This window comes from Delphinapterus leucas, chromosome 6 (assembly GCF_059928025.1).
Source record: "Delphinapterus leucas isolate spDelLeu-1000000601 "Yukka" chromosome 6, BTC_Dleu_Yukka2, whole genome shotgun sequence".
In the NCBI taxonomy this organism is placed as follows: Eukaryota; Metazoa; Chordata; class Mammalia; order Artiodactyla; family Monodontidae; genus Delphinapterus; species Delphinapterus leucas.
This window is the reverse complement of record NC_143134.1, coordinates 117,858,941-117,879,897: the sequence shown is the minus strand read 5'-3', so window position 1 is coordinate 117,879,897 and position 20,957 is coordinate 117,858,941. Positions and strand designations below refer to the sequence as shown.

Sequence of the window (20,957 nt, the reverse complement as noted above, 5' to 3'; positions counted from 1 at the left end):
CTTCCAGTCTTTGTGCCTGTCAGCACATTTGATTTTTAAATCAGAGGGGGAATGCCTGATGCCTCCATGGAAAAATCACCCCATATGATCTTTCCCACAGAATGTTTCTCTTCAGGGTTCAAACTGGTTAGAATGAGCATTGAGGACAGCTTTGAAAAGGGTCACAGGAGAGTGTACTTAGGGCAGGAGGTGGTTGCCAGTGGTGAGGGGGTCTCTCTGTTTCAGTTCACTAGTTCATTCAGCAAATCAGAAATATATGTAAGGTGGAGAAAAATATATGTAGGGTGGAGAAAAATAGAGCAGGAAGGGCCACGGTAAGGGCCAGAGAGTGGGGTTGCCCTTTTTATAGAGGGTGGTCAGAGAAGGGCTCTAATAAGGTGATATCTGAGCAAAGACCTGAAGGGAGGGAGGGAGCAAGCCATGCAGCAAGCGCAAAGGTCCTGAGGTAGTATATCTGATGATTTTAAAAACCAGCAGGAGGACAATAGGGCTGGAGCAGAGTGAAGGAGAGGAAGAGTGGTTGACAAGGAAATCAGAGAAGACTAGGGGCCAGATATTGGTGGGGAGGATATCAGGGGCTGTTCATGTGATGCAGGGTCACAGGGTGTCTAATGGGGCACCGTTTCAGAACTGTATTAATCTGAAGTGTCTGGTGTTCAGAGAAAACATGTTCTAGATGACAAATGGACATTGTGCTCTGGCCTGGCATTGTAAGTACCCTTTCTCCACCTTTATAATGGCCACTGATGGAATAAATTTTAAAAGGGCAGCCACAGAACACTGTAGTTAAATCTGGTCATGCCACTTACTTTTTGGTTGTGAGAACGTGGGCAAGTCAAGCAGCCAAGTCAAGTTCCACCCACAGAGCTATAGTAGCCAGCAGTCAGTTTCACTTTCAACTCACCTTTTCCCACCTCAACGTCCGCATCTGTAAAATAGGGTTGTTGGGCTAAATGAGAGGTCATGCACTGAAGCGCTTAGTGCATTATTTAGCGCATATTAAATCCTCAGGACATTGCAGGTATGCCGATGGCAATGACAATGGTGAGGAGATATTTGCATGTGTCTACCTCAAAGCCTTTCTTTTTAGCACCAGCTGATATGTCACCAGCTGTTGGCTGCCTCCCTGAACTAGTAGAATTTTGGAGAACAGTGGGGGAGACAAAGTGGAAACTTGCTGTCACCCCTCAGTGGGAACAGTGGTTGCACATCACTGTCATGGTGGCTTGGTCCTGTCTTTTTTCACACCAGTGGAAGGTTATGGGGCCTTTTTTTTTTTTAAAAGAGCAAGCAAATCCCTATTCTGCCATATAATATAGGCTAAATGGTGGTGTTGAAATAAATATGACATGGAGATGGGCTGGATAGGGCAGTATATGTTGGCTCTACTTGTGTGGTTGGGTTGCGTGTGGCGGATTTGCTGGAGACTGTTGATCCTAGATGTGCCCAGCAGAGGCTGAGACTTTGCAGCATGCCTTATAGGGAGTGGAACAATGGTTGCTCTCTCTCCTCAACCCCCAAGCCTGGACTGTGTCATCAGGCCTGGGTCATAAGCTGAGCAGGGCAGCTGGGCCAGTGGATTTGAAAATGAAAAGTCAGAGCATACCAATGCCAAGAGCCAGGGTGCTGGAGCCGGTTGTTGTGGGTAAAAGCGCGGACTAGTCATCTGGGGAGCTGGGTTCAAGCCCGGCTCTGCTATGGTTCACTGTGTGAACTTGGGCAAGTCCTATCCCCTGTCTGTGCCTCAGTTTTCCTATCTCTACACTAACTGAAGGCTACTGGGAGGATGAAAGAACTCGGTGCATCCTAAAGCTCTCTACAAAGGTTAAAAACAGTTCTTGTTATGATTAGCACCACCAGGATTCTGCGACTTATTTTGGGGCAGAAGGCTTCAGTACCTCAGCTGTTCTTGACCCCCGAAATGCGAGTTCAGAGACCCCTGTTGGATCATTTACTTTGAGACAAACATCCTATATCTGGTTCAATCCCTGAAGCTGATTTTCCAGCTTCAGAAATGAGCAGAAGGATCTCTCCAAGCATTATTCTTAGGAAATCACTCCATAATTATTCATTACCACCTTCTTGCCATTATTTCATGGCATCTGCTCAGCAGCCCCATGTGGTAGGTTTGCAACCCATTGACAGATAAGGACCCTGATGAATATTGAGGCTGGTAAATATTGCCTGGGGACCTCATGGAGCTGAGGCTCCTTCACCCGCAACCAACCAGTCATGCACTCACTGTGTCATGGAGACCCCATGGGTCACACTAGGTCTCGTCCTCAGGAAGCTTCTAGTCCTGTGGTCAAAAAATGATATATGCCTGTAGAATAGTTACCAGTGATGCCCGATCATCTATGCTCAGGGCCCAGGACCCTCCAGGTTGTAAGCAGGCAAAGGCTCATGCCGCAGAAGGGAGACCTGAGGCTTGGAGAAACAGTTCCTGCTCATAGCATAATGGTGGAGAGAGCCAGGCACTTACTGGGGGACTTGGGCACATCAATGCACATATTTGAACCATAGTTTCTTCATCTGGAAAACAAAATAGTATGTCCTTATAGGTTATTTGTGACTTCAATGAAAACATGCATGGAAAGCTCAGAATTCTGGGTCTCAAACTAATGAATACATGTTTACATACTGATAGGTACATATAGACCCTTGTACATGTACATAGTCTGTGGCCGGTCACGTCACCACTGAGCCTCAGCTGCCTCATCTGTAAGTTGTCGATTATAATTCCTGCCTCGTGTAGTTGTTGGGAGAATTAAGTGAGTTAATGCATGTGGAGTACTTAGCAGAGTCCTTGGAATACGGTGCTCAGTATGGCTGTGATCACTGTTTGACTGCCAGCCTGGAACCCAGGTATCCCCAAGGCCCTCTGCCTCCAAGTGGCACCAGTGAGGGGTGATGCGCATTCCCCCTCATATCTTCCTAATGTAACCCACCCTGCAGATTAGTCTATGCAGGTCAGTGACCCCCCCGGGATGCCCTCAGATCCTCAACTGCACCCCTCCCCCAGGGGGCCCCTGGCACTTGCCTTGGCTCCCTTCACATCAGCCTCCCACCCCCAGTATCTGGCCTGTGATCCACTCCCTCCTGGAAAGCTTCCAGCCTCTGTAAATAGGATATTTGTTTGGGTTTTCCCCCCAGCTCCTGGGTTAATATTTCACAGGGTGGGTGCCGCTCCAAGGCTCAGAGCTTCTGGCTCCCTCAGCCAACAGAGAGGCTGGGGGTCAGGACACTGGTGGGGTCCCGTGCTCCCTCCTCTGGACCTCACATTCTCTTCCCCCTACACTGGATGGACAGAAGACTGGATGGTTTGGTGAGAAGCATGGCTTTGCTTTAGGTTTGGATTGTGTCCCACTCTTGTTACTTGTGTGATTTTATTTATTTATTTATTTTTGGCTGTGTTGGGTCTTCACTGCTGAGCGTGGGCTTTCTCTAGTTGCGGCGAGTAAGGGCTACTTTTCGTTGCGGTGTGTAGGCTTCTCATTGCGGTGGCTTCTTTTGTTGCGGAGCACGGGCTCTAGGCACGCGGGCTTCAGTAGTTGTGGCACGCGGGCTCAGTAGTTGTGGCTCGTGGGCTCTAGAGCACAGGCTCAGCAGTTGTGGCGCACGGGCTTAGTTGCTCCGCAGCACGTGGGATCTTCCCAGACCAGGGCTCGAACCCGTGTCTCCTGCATTGGCAGGTGGATTCTTAACCACTGCACCACCAGGGAAGTCCCTAGTTGTGTGATTTTAGACAAGCCTCAGTGTCTTCGTCAGAAAACGGGGTAACAATCTCTACCTCACGGTTTTTTAGTGTGATAACTCAGGCAAGAACAAACCTTTATTCTGTTACATGCCAGGCACAGGCCGGGCCCTGAGGATCCAGGAGTGTGGAAGCGGAAAGTGTTCTTGTCCTCCTGGAGCTTGTGGGCTGGGGGAGGGGTCGTTAGACAGATTGTTATATAAATGATGAATTAGCCGCAAGCACAGGATCCTAGGCAATGTCGTCTGTTGGTTAAGTTAGAGACTATATGAAATAAACCCCTTAAGGAGCTCAGACTGGAAGCAACCAGCTTGGAGGTGGCCGCTGCTATTCGCTCTCCACTGCTCCCCACCCCCCAGGATGTCATAGCTCATGGTGGATCCAGGCAAGAGACGGGATGGAGAAAGACACAGGGTTCTTCTTAATGTGTGCTCTTCTGTCATAATCAGAGTTCCCTCCATCTCCCGTTGCCAGAATCCCAGATGGCTGGTGCCTGCCACAAGATTGAGAAACCCTAGGGGCTGGGCATGGGGTGGGTAGAGATGGCCACCTCTGGCTGGTGCCAGGCTGTAGCTGGAAGGGGCCCAAGTGGCAGGGTGCTCCGGCCCCCAGGCCTCCAGCCTTGGTGCCAAGACAGATGGCTCCTTCCTCCTCCAGCTCACGCCAGCCCCCTGCAGCGGGGTCAGCACTGCAAAAAGGTGGTTAGCAGATCTGTGCCATCTGCCCGGGTTATCTTTTGGAGGCTTTTGGTGATCTTGGCGGCTGACAAGGTGGTGTTTCTTCCACCTGGGGAGCAGGGTTAGGGCAGAATGGCTACCTGGGTGACTGAGCTCATCCTGCAGAAAGGGCAAAGCCCCTGGCGGCTCTCTCATCCAGAGTGGTGAGGGTTCCACTGTGGCCACTGGGTGCCCAGCACTGTCCTGGGCATGGTGGGCAGGGGGAATCTGAGAGCGTGCCTTGCCTCCCAGGTTCCCTGCATGTGCTGCAACCCTACAACGTGTCAGGCCCACGTGGGGTGTGCAGCCCCTCGTTCAGCCAGTAGTCGTGGTATTGGGCCCATGGTGCCAGTGTCGCACACCCTCTGCCCTTTCAGCCTGTGAGCATCTTATCCTTCTTCCTGGAACGCCTTTCCCTTCTCTCCCTGCCACCGCCACCGGAGTGAACTATGACTCATCTTTTGGGTCGCTGCTGAGATGTCACTTCCAAGGACGCCTGCCCTGACTCCCCAGTCCAGGGCAGGTCCCCTGGCACGGGCACCCAGGGTCCCAGGTCCCACCCTCTCCTTCAGAGCACTGGGCCCAGTTCCGTGGCATGGGTTTGTGTGCTTCTTAGGTGGAGATCTGTCTCGCTCCAGAGCCAGCGTGCTCCACGAGGACAAAGACCTTGTCTGGTTTCGCTCACCCTTGGACCTACAGTGCTCAATAGACAGTAACCCTGGGCTAAGTACAGGGATGATGTCAGAGGAGACAGCCCGGTTCCTGCCCTCGTGCAGCTGGCCGTCTGGCAGGGAAGCTGGATAATTAAAACATCATCAGTCCTAAATGTTAGTTGTTATGGTAGGGCCTATGGGGGCACACAGCAAGAGCACCCTGGAGGGTCAGGGAAGGCTTCCTGGAGGAAGTGACACTAAGGCCTGAGTGTGCATAGACATGAGCTGAGTCAAGAGGAGAATTCAAAGGGATTGTGGGCTGGAGTGGTTGGGAGATGCTTCCTGGAAGAGGGACATGAATGTGTTTGGGGGTTTAGGAGCAGTATTTAGAACAGAAAGTGGATGACCAAAGGTCCGAAGGTGACCTTGTGCCTCTGGCCTATTGCCAGTAAAACGAAGGAGGCCAGTTCAGCGGGAGTAGGGGGTCGGGGGGTGGCGAGTAGGCCGCAGAGCTGGTCCCACTTCTGGAAGCCCTGAGTGACTGCTTGAAGAGATTGGACTTGGCAGTTTCCAGCAGGGCATGTCTCCCTGCCAGCGGTGCTCCTTCTGGGTCAAGATCTGAAAGTGAGTGCAGGCAAAGGAAGGCCATGCCCAGGGTCCAGGCAGCCTGTTTCTTGTGCTTTTCCTCGAGGGTGTCATGGCACCACTGGGGCAGCTGGCACAGTAGGCCTTGTGGCAGGAGACCCAGGCCTGAGAAGCAAGGGCCTGGAGCTGGGCAGGAACAGACCTTGCTCTAGGGCCCAGGGCAGGTGAGGCAGGAGAAAGAGATGTTGATGATGAAAGCTGCCTTTTAGTGAGCAGTTACTATGTGCCAGGCACCACGCTAAGCCCCTTCTGTATTGTTCCATGTCCATCTGCACACAGTGTTCTCTATTTTAGAGAAGAAACTGAGGCACAGAGGTGAAGACAGTTGCCCAAGTTCACCGGCTCTTATGCAGCAGGGCTGAGAATTGGAGCTGGGTTGGCCTGGCTCCAGAGCTCTTAGAGCACGGTCACCAGTGAGTGGTGCTGCCAGAATTGAGAACTGGCCATTGCAAAGGGCACAGCGTTCTGTGGCCGCCCACTCGGTTTCCTGAGCATCCTGGAAGGCTCACATGTGGACTAGGAGGCTCCAAGAAGCCAGGGGCAAACTGAGCTCCTGCATAACCCTCCACGAGATGAGGTTCACATGCCAGTTTGGACAGAGTAGCCGCTCTCTCTGAGCTTGAGTTTCCTCATCTGTAAGGTGGGCTCATAACCACCATTTGTTGTGCACTGAGTCATCTCAAGCTTGAGATGAGGCATTTTCCCAACAGCCCTGTGAAGTGGGGATTGTTGTCCCCACTTTCCAGGCGAGGAAACTGAGGTCCAGAGAGGTTAAGTAATAGACCCATGAATTGTGGAACTGGATTGAAACATACATCTGTCTAACCTAGAGCCTTCACTTAAAAGGAAAAAAAGCAATAGCTATTGAAGGATAATATAGATAAGGAAAGGACCACAAAGCATGAGCAGACAGTTTGATGAATTTCCACAGGTGTACACACCTGTCCCAGCCCTCCCAGAGGCCCCCCTGCCACTTTCTAATTACTGCCTCCCTGCAAAGGTAATCGCCACCCTTACTTCTAACACCATAGATTCATTTTGCCTATTTTTTCCCCTTTCTGATGTAAACTCTCATAGGAAAAAGGTTTGGGACTAATTCCTGACTGTCCTCAGGTCTATAAATGGTGGATTGTTTTCTATCCTGTTCACTCAACTTGGATGTGAAGGTTCAGTTTTCATTCTCTCCTAGCCACTTATTGTAGCTGAGGGTGCATAGTCAGTTAGATCGTTACTTCGCTGAACCCCGAATTCCTTTTAAACGTGGACCTCTTTGGTGTCCAGGCCATTTCCTTAACTTTTTGTTGAATCGCAGTATACATTTTTTAAAGTACACACGTCATAATGTACATCTCCCTGAATATTCACGAAGTGCACATGCCTGTATGCCCAGCACTCAGATAAGGGACTAGAAGCTTCTTAGCTCCGAACCAAACCCCCAAAGTAACCACAGTCCTGACTTCTGCCACACAGATTAGATTTTCCTGTTTTTTTTTATTTTGTTTGTTTGTTTTGCCATGCCACCCGGCATACAGGATCTTAGTTCCTTAACCAGGGATCGAACCCATGCCCCCTGCAGTGGAAGCGTGCAGTCCTAACTACTGGACCACTGGGAAGTCCCAGATTTTCCTGTTTTTTAACTTAAGGGAGTAAAACATAAATGGATTCATTCAGTATATGAGTACACACTCTTTTGCGTTTGGCTCCTTTCACTAAACATTGTGAGGTCCATCCAAGCTGTTGTGAGGTGGTACATTCTCATTGCTGTGTATTGTTTCACTGGTGAGTGGACCCTAATATTCATTCTCATGTCAGTGGACATTTAGGTTCTGTTCTATCAGGAATCGTGCTGCTGTGGACATTTTGTCTGTGTCTTTTTGTGAACATTTATATGCATTGCTGATGGGTGTATATCTGGTAGTGGAGCTGCTGAACACTGACCATATGTGTTTGTTCAGCTTTAGTAGATAGTGTCACACAGTATTCCAGTTACACTGCCAGTTCACACCAATTCATACTCCCACCAGCAGTGTGGGTAACTTCCCCTCGTTCCATAGCTTCACTATAACACAAGCTGGGTGTTGCCTGTATTACTATTGTTTCCAATGGAACCTTTTTGGTGGGTGCAAAATGGTATCTCATTATGGTTTTCCTTTCCTTTACGTTTATTGCGCATTTCTTTATCCTTTATGAAATGCCTGTTCAAGTCCTTTGCCTATTTTTTAACTGGATGCTATGTCCTGATCTGTAGAAGTTGTTTATATATTCTGAATACAAGCCTTTTGTTGGATATATTATTGGAAACGTCTTCTAGTTTGTGGCTTGCCTTTTCTCTTTCTTTTTTTTTTCCTATTTTTATAAATTTATTTATTTATTTATGTTTGGCTGCGTTGGGTCTTCGTTGCCCAGTTGCGGCAAGCGAGGGCTACTCTTCATTGCGGCGTGAGGGCTTCTCATTGCAGTGGCTTCTCTTGTTGTGGAGCATGGGCTCTAGGTGCATGGGCTTCAGTAGTTGTGGCATGTGGGCTCAGTAGTTGTGACTCACAGGCTTAGTTGCTCCACGGCATGTGGGATCTTCCCAGACCAGGGCTCGAACCCATGTCCCTTGGACTGGCAGGCGGTTTCTTAACCACTGCGCCACCAGGGAGGTCCCTTGCCTTTTCTCTTTCTTAATGGTACCTTTTGATGAAAAGAATATTAAATTTTGAGGCAGTCCAATTTATCAGTTTCTCTCTGTTTTTTTTGTGACCTATTTAAGAAATTATTGACTACTCGAAAATCATAAAGATATACTCCTATGTTTTCTTCTAGAAACCTATTGTTTTACCTTTCACGTATAGGTCTGTGGTCCATGTCAAATTAATTTTTGTGTGTATATGAATGAACATTCTTCACTTCAGTGCATATCAGTTTATCATTTTTCCCTTATGAGTCCTACTTAAGAAATCTTTACCTATCTCAAGGTCATGAAGGTAGTAGGAGACTTCACTTTTTTTTTATTGAGGTATAGTTCATGTACAATATTATATGTTACAGGTGTACAACATACTGATTCACAGTTTTAAAGGTTACACTTCATTTATAGTTACTATAAAATATTGGCTATATTCCCTATGTTGTACAATATATTCTTATAAACTATTTTATACATGATAGTTTGTACCTCTTACTCCCCTCCCCCTGTCTTGCCCCTCCCCCTTCCCTCTCCCCACTGGTAACCACTAGTTTGTTCTCTATTTCTGTGAGTCTGTTTCCTTTTTGTTATTTTCATTAGTTTGTTCTATTTTTTAGATTCCACATGTAAGTGATATCATACAGTATTTGTGTTTCTCTGTCTGATGAGAGCTTACTTTTTTTTTTTAAATTAATTTATTTGGCTGTGCTGGGTCTGATTTGCAGCACACAGGGTCTTCGTTGCTTCACGCGGGATCTTTAGTTGCAGCATGTGGGATCTAGTTCCCTGACCAGGAATCAAACCCGGGCCCCCAACACTGGGAGCACGGAGTCTTAACCACTGGACCACCAGGGAAGTCCCAAGACCTTACTTTTTTTTTTTTTTAATAAATAAATAAATTTATTTATTTATTTTTGGCTGTGTTGGGTCTTCGTTGCTGTGTACAAGCTTTCTTTAGTTGTGGTGAGTGGGGGCTACTCTTCGTTGCAGTGCGCCGGCTTCTCATTGTCGTGGCTTTTCGTTGTGGAGCAGGGGCTCTAGGCGCGCAGGCTTCAGTAGTTGTGGCTTGCGGGCTCTAGAGCTCAGGCTCAGTAGTTGTAGCGCACGGGCTTAGTTGCTCCGCAGCATGTGGGATCTTCCCAGGCCAGGGCTTGAACCCATGTCCCTTGCATTGGCAGGCAGATTCTTAACCACTGCGCCACCAGGGAAGCCCAAGACCTTACTTTTTTAATAACAGTTTTGTTGAGCTGTAATCCCTATGCCATACAGTTCACCTATTTAAAGCAGACAGTTCAGTGGGTTTCGGGGATATTCACAGAGTTGTGCGACCATCACCACAGTCAATTTTAGAACATTTTCTTCCCCCCAAAAAGAAACCCACAGCCATTAGCAGTCACTCCCCATCCCCGCCCCGCCCACCAACCTCTTAGCCCCAGGCAACCACTAATCTACTTCTGTCTCTGTAGGTTTGCCTGTTCTGGCTAAACATTTCATACAAATGGAATCATAAAATACGTGGCCTTTTGTGACTGGTTTCTTTCACTTAGCATAACGTTTTTCTTTTTTTTGCGGTACGCGGGCCTCTCACTGTTGTGGCCTGTCCCGTTGTGGAGCACTGGCTCTGGACGCGCAGGCTCAGTGGCCATGGCTCACGGGCCCAGCCGCTCCGCGGCATGTGGGATTTTCCCGGACCGGGGCACGAACCCTGGTCCCCTGCATCGGCAGGCGGACTCTCAACCACTGCACCACCAGGGAAGCCCTAGCATAATGTTTTTAAGGTGCAGTGTTGTAGCGTGTGTCAGTACTTCATTCCTGTTATTGCTAAATAAGGTTCCATTACATGGCTATACCATGTTTTTGTCTATCCGTTTATCAGTTGATGGGCATTTGAATTGTTTCCATTTGACTATTATGGATAATACCACTATGTACAACTTTTATGTGGAAGTATATTTTCATTGCTCTCGTGAGGAGCCTTCATTCTTAATCATATACAATGAGATTCACTGATGACGTGTCTTTAAAGCCCTGGCACATACTAAGCATTCAAACAGTGACAGCTATATACAGGTAATATATATATACACACACACACACACACACACACACACTCACACACACAGAGCAACGGACACCACAATTTAGCTGTTAACCAAAGACCCTGTAGGGAGTTCCCTGACGGTCCAGTGGTTAGGACTCGGTGCTTTCACTGCCGTGGCCCGGGTTCAATCCCTGGTCAGGGAGCTAATACCCCACAAGCCGTGTGCTGTGGCCAAAAAATATCCCCTGTAATCCCCACCCAAGCACTGGGTCCCCAACACACACATCTGCCCACAGACATTGGGAGGTCATAGAAATGCTCAGACAACGCCCCCTGTTCTTTGCAGGTCAAATCCACGTAGGTGGTAGCACAGCAGGGCAGGGAAGGGAGGAATCAGGAGTCCCGGGCCCTGACCCTGCTAAGCTGCTAGCTTGTATGTGCCATCCAGGGGCCTCAGTTTTTCTACTAGAGAGTGGACATAGGGCAGCTGGTCGTTCTGGCCCTTATGCATGGCTCACTTAGCTTCTTTCCCGTTCCCCAGGCCGTGGCTCAGCTAATGATCCTGTGAGTGTCAGGGAGTCACCATTGCCCCTGGGGGCCCCTGTCCCAGAGTGGCCTACCTGTCTGCTCCCAGCATGGCGTCAGACACCCCTGAGTCCCTGATGGCCCTCTGCACTGACTTCTGCCTGCGCAACCTGGATGGCACCTTGGGCTACCTGCTGGACAAGGAGACTCTGCGGCTCCATCCAGACATCTTCCTGCCCAGCGAGATCTGTGACCGGCTCGTCAACGAGTGAGCAGGCGTGGGGCTGGGGCAGGGGCCTGAGCCTCAGCATGAGTGTGTGCGGAGAGATTGGGAGCATTGTGTGTGCCCCCCCGTGGGGATATGCACACACGTGGGTATCCGTGGGTGCAAGAGAACACTGGCCCCTCCATAACTGTAAAGTTGTAATTGCGCATGTTGGTATGTGTGTGGAGGGGGGCGCACGTGAAGGAATGTGTTTGCACACACGTGGGCTTCTGCAGCACAGGGTAGGTTTGAGTGTAAAACTGCAGGTATGCATTACACCTATGAGAGGGTGTAGAAACCTCTCCTATAATATAAATGAAGGAGTTATATGCTGTCCTGTGTGTGTATTTGTGTACGCACACGCGTGTGCGTACACACACGATACACCTGTGCTTGTGAACACGTGTCTGTGTGTGAACCTGAATACATACATATTTATGCACCAGTGCCAGAATAATGGACCCCTGAGCAGGGATCAGATCATTCAGAAAATCTCTGTGTGGCTTCTCCAAGGGACTCCCCACTAATAGAGGCTCCTAGAAGGATGATATACAGGCCTGACTGCTGGAGGTTCGGTCCAGATGCCCAGAGGGAAATTGTTAGACCAGACAGTTGCATATAAAAGTGGGAACCTGTGTGTGACCTGAGAGCCCAACTTGTAAAAACATTCTGAGCATCTAATGTGGGTCAGGCACTATATTGGACACTGCGGAGCAGAGTTGTGTCCATTTTACAGATGAAGGAACTGAGGTCTGGGGAATTGCAGTTACTCGTGTGAAGTTGCCCAGGTAGTGAACAGCCAAGCCAGGGTGGTGTATGACTCCACAGCCTTTTCCACCAGACCAGCACCTGCTGGTATCTCGACAGAGTTTTGCTGAGCGCTTGCTCTGGACCCAGCTGGGAACTCCAAGCCCCTCGGCTCAGTCTTCCTGTTGGACAGGGTTCTGGGAAGGGCTGATCAAAGTCAGAAGCTGGCTTAAAGAAGATGGGGAGTGTGGACGTGTATGTTTGTTATAGAAGCGTCTACAGTTTGGCGGGGAAGAGCTTGGGATTTGCCATTGATAGAGGCCCCTTTATCACCAGCTGGTCTACCTTTGGACTCCTGGTTGCTGGGGCCACCCTTAGTCTCATCTGTAGGGTAGTCAGGATCCAACCAGGTGCTGTGAGGAAGAGGAGGGGAGGAGATGGAGGTTGCTGCCGGGGTGGCCAGGGAAGGCTTCAGAGGAAGGGGAGGGCTTGTGCTGGACCTTGAAGGGAGCATGCGGGTCCCTCCCCTGAGCCAGGCTTCCTTCCCTCCCAGGTATGTGGAGCTGGTCAATGCCGCCTGCAACTTTGAGCCGCATGAGAGCTTCTTCAGCCTCTTCTCGGACCCCCGCAGCACCCGCCTCACCCGAATCCACCTCCGCGAGGACCTGGTGCAGGACCAGGACCTGGAAGCCATTCGCAAGCAGGTGAGACCTGGTCACCAGGCACCGGGGATGGCCAGGGGAGGCCACCCTGAGACGGTCAGGCAGAGTTGGGGCAGGACCGGTCACCTCCAGCCCAGGAATCCTGAGGCGCCTCCAGGGCTCTCCCCCTCGTGCAAACCCCTCCCCAAGCCCCACGTGTGGCTCAGGGCCAGGCCTAGGCTGGGGTGTGGGTGCAGAGGTGATAATGGGGCTGTGCCCGCTGCCAGGACCTGGTGGAGCTGTACCTGACCAACTGCGAGAAGCTGTCCGCCAAGAGCCTGCAGACGCTGAGGAGCTTCAGCCACACCCTGGTGTCCCTGAGCCTGTTCGGCTGCGCGAACATCTTCTACGAGGAGGAGAACCCGGGGGGCTGTGAAGACGAGTGCCTCGTCAACCCCACCTGTCAGGTGCTGGTCAAGGACTTCACCTTCGAGGGCTTTAGCCGCCTGCGCTTCCTCAACCTGGGCCGCATGATCGATGGGGTCCCCGTGGAGTCCCTGCTGCGGCCGCTCAACTCGCTGGCCGCCTTGGACCTCTCGGGCATCCAGACGAGCGACGCGGCCTTCCTAACCCAGTGGAAAGACAGCCTGGTGTCCCTCGTGCTCTACAACATGGACCTGTCTGACGACCACATCCGTGTTATTGTCCAGTTGCACAAGCTGCGGTGAGCTGCGAGCCCAGAGCTCGCGGGGTGGGGGTGGGGAGGTGCGGATTGTCAGTCCCAGAAGACTCCTGAGCCCCCGGCCAGGCAGAAGGTGGGGATAGAAGAGACAGTCCTATTCCTTAAACCCACTGTTTTGGTCTGACCAGAGCTGTTAAGGGCACCTGGGTCCCAGCACGTTTTTTCCCAGAACGCCCTGGAGTGGTTGTAATAGGGATGGGCCCTCCCCTGCCATGGACTGAAACAGCAGGGGTCTATGAGGCAGCCCCAGTCTGTGTCCAGCTCCTGACCTGTGCCCCCAACTCCAATCTCCAGACACCTGGACATCTCCCGAGACCGCCTCTCCAGCTACTACAAGTTCAAGCTGACTCGCAAGGTGCTGAGCCTCTTTGTGCAGAAGCTGGGGAACCTGATGTCCCTGGACATCTCTGGCCACATGATCCTGGAGAACTGCAGCATCTCTAAGATGGACGAGGATGCAGGACAGACCAGGTGGGGACCCACCTGCCATGTTTGCTAACAGGGTATCATTCAACAGGCATTGACCAAGTGCCCCTCTGTCAAGTGCTGTCCTGGATGCTGGACAGAAAGAAACAAATCAGACCCTCCCGAGTCTGTGTGAGCTAGTGGGGACAGACGGGTCATTATTAGGGCTGCACAGGGCTCTGGGGTTGCCCTGAGGGTCAGGAAGGAGGGAGGAGGAGGAATGGCACCCAGGCTGTGCAGAAAGCTCATTCTGAGTTTGCCAGAGGAAGGGTGTCCTAGCAGAGGAGACAGCACGTGCAAAGGCTGGAGGTACTGCACGGGGAGTGACTGGGAGATTACGGCGCTCAGACGGGCCGGAGCTGGTGTGGTGGTATTAAGGTAAGGCCAGCATACCCGCCACTCGTTAGGTGATGCGGCAGACAGGCTGGCCCCCAGGTTCGTTGTTTGGAGGAGAGAGCTGATTCAAACCCATCCAGCTGTCACTGGCCGTAAACCCTCTCCCCCACCGGAATGGAGTGGGGTTTGGTTGATGGGCATGTCCCTTCATGACTGTTGGGGGAACCTAAAGGTGACACATCCTCACTAGAATGGCAGATAGGATTCTCCAAAGATGGCTGCAACAGTATCTCCTATCCCACATGTTCTCTACAGTGTGACCTTGTCACCCTCCCATCAAGAGGTGGGGTCTATGTCCGTCCCCTGCCTTTAAAAAAAAGGGACTTCTCTGCTTCCCTGGTGGCACAGTGGATAAGAATCCTCCTGCCAATGCAGGGGACACGGGTTTGAGCCCTGGTCCGTGAAGACCCCATGTGCTGCGGAGCAACTAGCCCGTGCGCCACAACTGCTGGGCCTGTGCTCTAGAGCCCGCGTGCCACAACAACTGAGCCTGCATGCCGCAACTACTGAGCCCACGTGCCACAACTACTGAGCCCGTGTGCCGCAACTACTGAGCCCGCGTGTCACAACTACTGAGCCTGTGTGCCACAATTACTGAGCCCACGTGCCACAACTACTGAGCCCACGTGCCGCAACTACTGAGCCCGCATGCCACAACTACTGAAGCCCACATGCCTGGAGCCCGTGCTCTGCAACAGGAGAAGCCACCCCAGTGAGAAGCCCGTGCACTGCAACAAAGAGTAACCCCTGCTCGCCACAACTGGAGAAAGCCTGTGCTCAGCAACAAAGACCCAACGCAGCCAAAAAAAAAATCAAAAACAAAATAGACAAGGCCGGAGGGCCTAGCAGAGGGCCCCAAGGAAACGCCTCGCCACCCCCCAGGGAGAGGCCCTTGTTTGTGCTGACCCAGGGCAGCCCCGGGCCCGAGGCCACTCACCCCAACACCCTCTTCCCTCAGCATCGAGCCTTCCAAGAGCAGCATCATGCCCTTCCGGGCTCTGAAGAGGCCACTGCAGTTCCTTGGGCTCTTCGAGACCTCCCTGTGCCGCCTCACGCACATTCCGGCCTACAAAGTGAGAGGGGGAGGGGGAGGGGAGGACCAGGGTGCCCTGGGAGAAGGGAAGGAGGGGTCTGCCCTGGGCCTAGAGATGGCGGCGCTGGGATCGGGCATCCCAGTGCTTGGCCTCTTCTGGGATGTTCTGATCATGCTCCATCTCCAGGTGAGTGGTGACAAAAATGAGGAACAGGTGCTGAATGCCATCGAGGCCTACACGGAGCACAGGCCGGAGATCACCTCACGGGCCATCAACCTGCTTTTCGACATTGCACGCATTGAACGCTGCAACCAGCTTCTGCGGGCCCTGAAGGTCAGTCCCGACCCTGGGGGCCCTTGGGCTCTGGTCCATTCCCACCATTCCCTCCTCTACACCCCTCCTCTTCCCCAGGACACCGGCCGTGCCGCCTCCCAAACCCCAGCCCCGCCTCGCAATGCCTAACTTGCCCCAGCGCTGGCCTCGTCCCAGGACTGTGGCCTGCCCCAGTTTCTGCTCCCCAACCCCTACTTCTGCCCTCAGGCAGCAGGATCAGGCTGAGCCCTGCCCCAGAGGACCGTCCAAGCCCCTCTCACAGCCCCAGGCCTGTCCCCGCGCAACTTGGACAGGCCTGGCCAACCCCGGCCCGTACTCTGTCTTCATACAGCTGGTCATCACGGCCCTCAAGTGCCACAAGTATGACAAGAACATTCAAGTGACAGGCAGCGCTGCCCTCTTCTACCTGACCAATTCCGAGTATCGCTCAGAGCAGAGCATCAGGCTGCGCCGGCAGGTCATCCAGGTGGTGCTGAATGGCATGGAATCCTACCAGGAGGTGACGGTGAGCCCCCACCCGCTGCCTGCTCTGACCCAGACACCCCACTTCCTGCTCACCCTGTGTGTCCCAGCCTTGCCAGCAGGCTCGCAGAGCCCTCCCGGTGCCATGCTTGCTCTCACCCTTTCTCTCCTGGCTCTGTACCGCCCCCCCCAACCCCCCTTTCCCGCTGCATTGCTGCCAGACTCTGGGACCTGGCATTCAGGGCCCTGGGACCTGGCCCCACCCAGCCAGTCCATCGCCCACTGCCACCCTCCCCCAGGGGCCCTGTCCTCCTGACTCTGGGCCTTTGCTCGTGCTAACTCCTTAGCCTGCCCAGTGACACTCTGCTGAGGTGGGTATTTTTTTCAATAACTGCTTTTATTATAAAAGTAATCAAAATTTTTACTGGAGAAAAATTACAGGTATAAAAGAAAAAAAAAACCAAAACACCGGTAATCCCAGCACACAGAGAGCCAAGATTAACAATGGATATCTATTGTTCTGGCTTTTAGTCTGTGCATATTTATTTAGTAAATGGGACCATTCTGTGTGTACTGTTGTATAACCTGGATTTTCATTTCAACAGCGTCTTGTAAATGTGAACATCTCCCATATCAACAAAACATTTTACAACAAAATTTTAAAAGCATTGTTTCTTTTCTGATTACAAAAGTGAGATACCTAATGCTTAGAAAACAAATTCAAGTAATAGAAAATGCACTAACTAGAAAGTGAAAGTTCCAATCCCAGCTCTCCTCCCCCCGGAGCAGCTGGTTTGAACAAGTCGGCTTCATAAGTGTTGGTGTCAACATAGTGTGAAGTGCTCTCATCCAAGGAGAGGCTGCCCTGGTGCTGACTCTGTGCTGGGGCTCAGAGGCAGTGGTCAAGCCCCATCCCCAAGGGGTAGCAGGACGGGGCTCCCCCGAATACACGGGCTGCACTTACTGAGTCAGCCCCACGGTTGAACATTTAGGTTGCTTTTCATGTTTTGCTATTTCAAATAAGGCTTTGCTGAATACAAGTAATTGATGCTCCTCATGAGACACGTCTAAAAGGAGAATGGCTGGAGCAGTGGGTTTGTGTATTTTTAAAGCATTTGGTACGTGTTCTTGCATTGTCCTCCAGAAAGGCTCTGGTGGGGATATAGTCTCTGCAGGAATGAGAAGGCCCCCTTTCCCACTGCCTGCCAACTCTAGACTTTAGAGCAACAGTTCTTCTTGCATTGAGATTGATTTTATAATCAGGTAAAAGGCTTGTCTTTTTTTTTTTTTTTTTTAACGAGAAAAGAATGCTAGTTGAAGACTCGCAAATTCATAAACTCTTTCAAAGAAATAGAAATTCAAGTAACAAGATAATCACTTTTTAAATTTTATTTATTTATTTAGTTAGTTATTTTTGGCTGTGTTGGGTCTTCGTTTCTGTGCAAGGGCTTTCTCTAGTTGTGGCAAGCGGGGGCCGCTCTTCATCGCGGTGCGCGGGCCTCTCACTGTCATGACCTCTCTTGTTGCGGAGCACAAGCTCCAGACGCGCAGGCTCAGTAGTTGTGGCTCAAGGGCCTAGTTGCTCCGCAGCATGTGGGATCCTCCCAGACTAGGGCCCGAACCCATGTCCCCTGCATTGGCAGGCAGATTCTCAACCACTGCGCCACCAGGGAAGCCCAATAATCACTTTTTGACTCGAGAGATTGATGATGTCCGTTGACAAAGGTCAGGGGAAGAACACACTCGCACTTTCCACTGGTGAGGTGTGACCTGAACAACCTCTTCACAGGGCAACTTGCAGAACCTGCCAAAACTGTGAATGCATTTATCTTTTGGTGTAAATTCCACAGTTAGAAATGTTCTTAGAGGAAAAAGATACATGTACATCCTCCCTTTTTGATTAAATAAGAAGTCAGAGGCAACCAAAATGTTTTAGCAATAGGGGCCTGGACCTGAAAGATTAACGTAAGATCTGCCCACATCATGGGATATGATGGTAAATCTGTACATCCTAACATGGAAACATGGATGGCCCTGCATGTTGATAAGTGAAGAGAAGTTTTGTACCAATATGGATAAAACCTTCTTTCGCCTCTCCCCTCCCCCAAGTATACATTTGTATTTCCATGATAGAAAATTCTAGAAGGTTGTGCATCAAACCTTTTTTTCTTTTAATATTTTTGGCTGCGTTGGGTCTTCGTTGCTGTGCGCAGGCTTTCTCTAGTTGCGGTGAGCGGGGGCTACTCTTCGTTGTGGTGCGTGGGCTTCTCATTGCGGTGGCTTCTCTTGCTGCGGGACACGGGTTCTAGGTGTGTGGGCTTCAGTAGTTGTGGCACGTGGGCTCAGCAGTTGTGGCTTGCGGGCTCCAGAGCACAGGCTCAGTAGTCGTGGCGCACGGGCTTAGTTGCTCCGCGGCATGTAGGATCTTCCTGGACCAGGGCTCGAACCCGTGTCCCCTACATTGGCAGGCGGATCCCTTAACCACTGCGCCACCAGGGAAGTCCTGCATCAAACTTTTAACGGCAATTACTTCTGAAGAATTAAGTGGGGGACTTTATAACTTTCTACTCAGATAGTATTTTTTGAAATTTTTATAGTAAGTATTGCTTTTATGATTTTAAATAATTTTTTTCTCAAATTACGAAATATATGTATATTGTGGGGGAGAAAAAGGACAGAGTTAACAAGGGTTAACAAGTTAATTAGAGGATTAGGATATCCTCTAATTTATATAAGTAACGAAGTATGGTGAACTTCCAGTATCTAATGAGAAAGCATGGAAGGAAATTATGAGGAAAATGCACTGAGAATACTGTAAAATAAAGAAAGAAAGAAACCCACAGACAGCACAAAGAGTAATTGAGGATGTGGAGTGACTGGAACTTTTCTGTGCTTCTGGTGGGAGTATAAACTGGTACAGCCACCTTGGAAACAGTCTGGTGTTACCTGGTAAAGCTGAAGACGTGCACAACTTGTGACCTAGAAACTCCACCCTGCGCGTGGGTGCCCTAGAGGAGCCCACACACATGGACACCAGGATGCACGTACAGGACATTGTTTGAAGTAGCCAAACACTGAAGTCTACCCGAACGTCCGCTAGCAGTGGACTGCATAAATAAATTAGAATTCTATACTGCAAATGAAAAAAAAATGCATTTCAGCTACTTATAACAAGATGGTTGATCTTGCAAACCTGTGGTTGAACAAAAAGCCACAAGATGCTGGAGAATCTTTCAAGTGAAAGGCAGGGATGGGGCTCTCTCGTGGGGAGAGGGGCTTATGACAAGGAAGGGACATGTGGGGACTTCTGGGTGCTGGCAATGTTGTTTCTTGACCCAAATGGTGTTTACATGGTTGTTGAAAAGCTTGTTTGCTTTATAATTATTTGCAAAACTATACATTTGTGTTTTATGCACTCTTCTGTATATTACAGTTCACGTTTTTAAAAAATATTAAAAAAAAAAAAAAGCCTTGTAGTCTCCTCTTCCAGGCAGCCTTCGTGGACCACCACAGCTCTGGATGATCTCACACCTCTAGAGAGCCCCTCAAGTCCAGCTCCCAAGGCTGACCCTGACTGTGCTCCGCTTGTCTCCTGGCCCCACCCAGGTCCAGCGGAACTGCTGCCTGACCCTCTGCAACTTCAGCATCCCTGAGGAGCTGGAGTTCCAGTACCACCGAGTCAACGAGCTCCTGCTCAGCATCCTCAACCCCACGCGGCAGGACGAGTCGATCCAGCGCATCGCCGTGCACCTGTGCAACGCCCTGGTCTGCCAGGTGGACAACGACCACAAGGAGGCCGTGGGCAAGATGGGCTTTGTCGTGGTGCGTGCGCGCGTGGTGGGGGCTGCCTCTCCCTCCCTCCTCCACAGCCCCACTGCCCAAAGGGAGGATTTAGGCCGGACCAAAGGAAGAATTTCCTGGGACTTCCCTGGCGGTCCAGTGGTTAAGACTCTGAGCTTCCAATACAGGGGCTGCGGGTTCGATCCCTGGTCTGGGGAGCTAAGATCCCGTGTGCCGCGTGGAACAGCCGCCACCCCCCCCCCAAAAAAAAACAGCTACTTCCACAGGAAGAATTTCCTAACGGTGAAAGTTGCTGATGACCCGTAGATTTCCTCCACCTAGAGAACACTCTGTCATCCTCTACCAGCCCCTCCACTCTCCTGTTGGGTCCCACTGTACAAGTCACTCCTGCCTCCTCAGACCAAGTGCCCCTCTTATGTCTTCCCAACTGGGATTAAATAAATATCTGAGGGCCTATCTGTTTAACATTAGCCTCCCCACTGGCTGTGAGCTCCGTAGGGAGAGACGCCATGCTTGTTCCTTCCATCATCCCGTCCCCGGCACTTCCTAGCGCAGGGCCTGGTGCACAGTGGGGAGTTAATAAATATTTGCTGAAGAAAGGAAGGCACATCTAGTCTCCTCCTTTCAGTTATCACTGGGGAGGCTGAAACCCACAGAGGAGGAGGGCCGTGCCCACAGCCACGTGGGGTCAGGCTCGAGCCAGGACTAGCACCCAGGCGTCCTGATGCCAGGTATCAGGTCCGTGGGTGGCACTTCTCCCAACAGCCTCCCAAATAGAGAGGCAGATTTGATCTTGTCGGGATGTATTAACAGGAATAGAATTGCTGACTCTTCCCTCCCTCTTGGCTCTTGGGGGACGTGGCAGCTCTTGAAGCCCTGGCCCCCTGGCGAGCTCTCTTCTCTGCCCGCAGACCATGCTGAAGCTGATTCAGAAGAAGCTGCTGGACAAGACAGTAAGTTGAGTCTTCATGGAGCCACCCTGCCCCTCCCCTAGCCTGAGAAGGGACTGGCTTGCCCCTGGGGGGGTGTCCACATTGTGTCAGGGGACCCTGTCACCGGGTGCCAG

The 20,957-nt window shown here is 51.0% G+C and overlaps 1 protein-coding gene across 5 annotated transcripts in view; it reads left to right on the top strand.

Annotated features, from left to right (window-relative positions):
• The window catches only part of ZER1 (zyg-11 related cell cycle regulator), a 30,400-nt gene that overhangs the window by 808 nt on the left and 8,635 nt on the right, over positions 1-20,957 (top strand). For 4 of the 5 annotated variants that reach the window (XM_089913824.1, XM_022578543.2, XM_022578544.2 and 1 more), the window contains 9 exons: positions 11,022-11,273; positions 12,571-12,721; positions 12,946-13,382; positions 13,695-13,871; positions 15,220-15,334; positions 15,482-15,628; positions 15,960-16,133; positions 19,697-19,912; positions 20,803-20,844. In XM_089913824.1, coding sequence (XP_089769950.1) covers positions 11,116-11,273; positions 12,571-12,721; positions 12,946-13,382; positions 13,695-13,871; positions 15,220-15,334; positions 15,482-15,628; positions 15,960-16,133; positions 19,697-19,912; positions 20,803-20,844 — 1,617 coding nt within the window. In that variant the 5' untranslated portion in view covers positions 11,022-11,115. The remainder of the gene's footprint in view (positions 1-11,021; positions 11,274-12,570; positions 12,722-12,945; positions 13,383-13,694; positions 13,872-15,219; positions 15,335-15,481; positions 15,629-15,959; positions 16,134-19,696; positions 19,913-20,802; positions 20,845-20,957) is intronic. The other variant, XM_022578546.3, reaches the window with a different exon arrangement.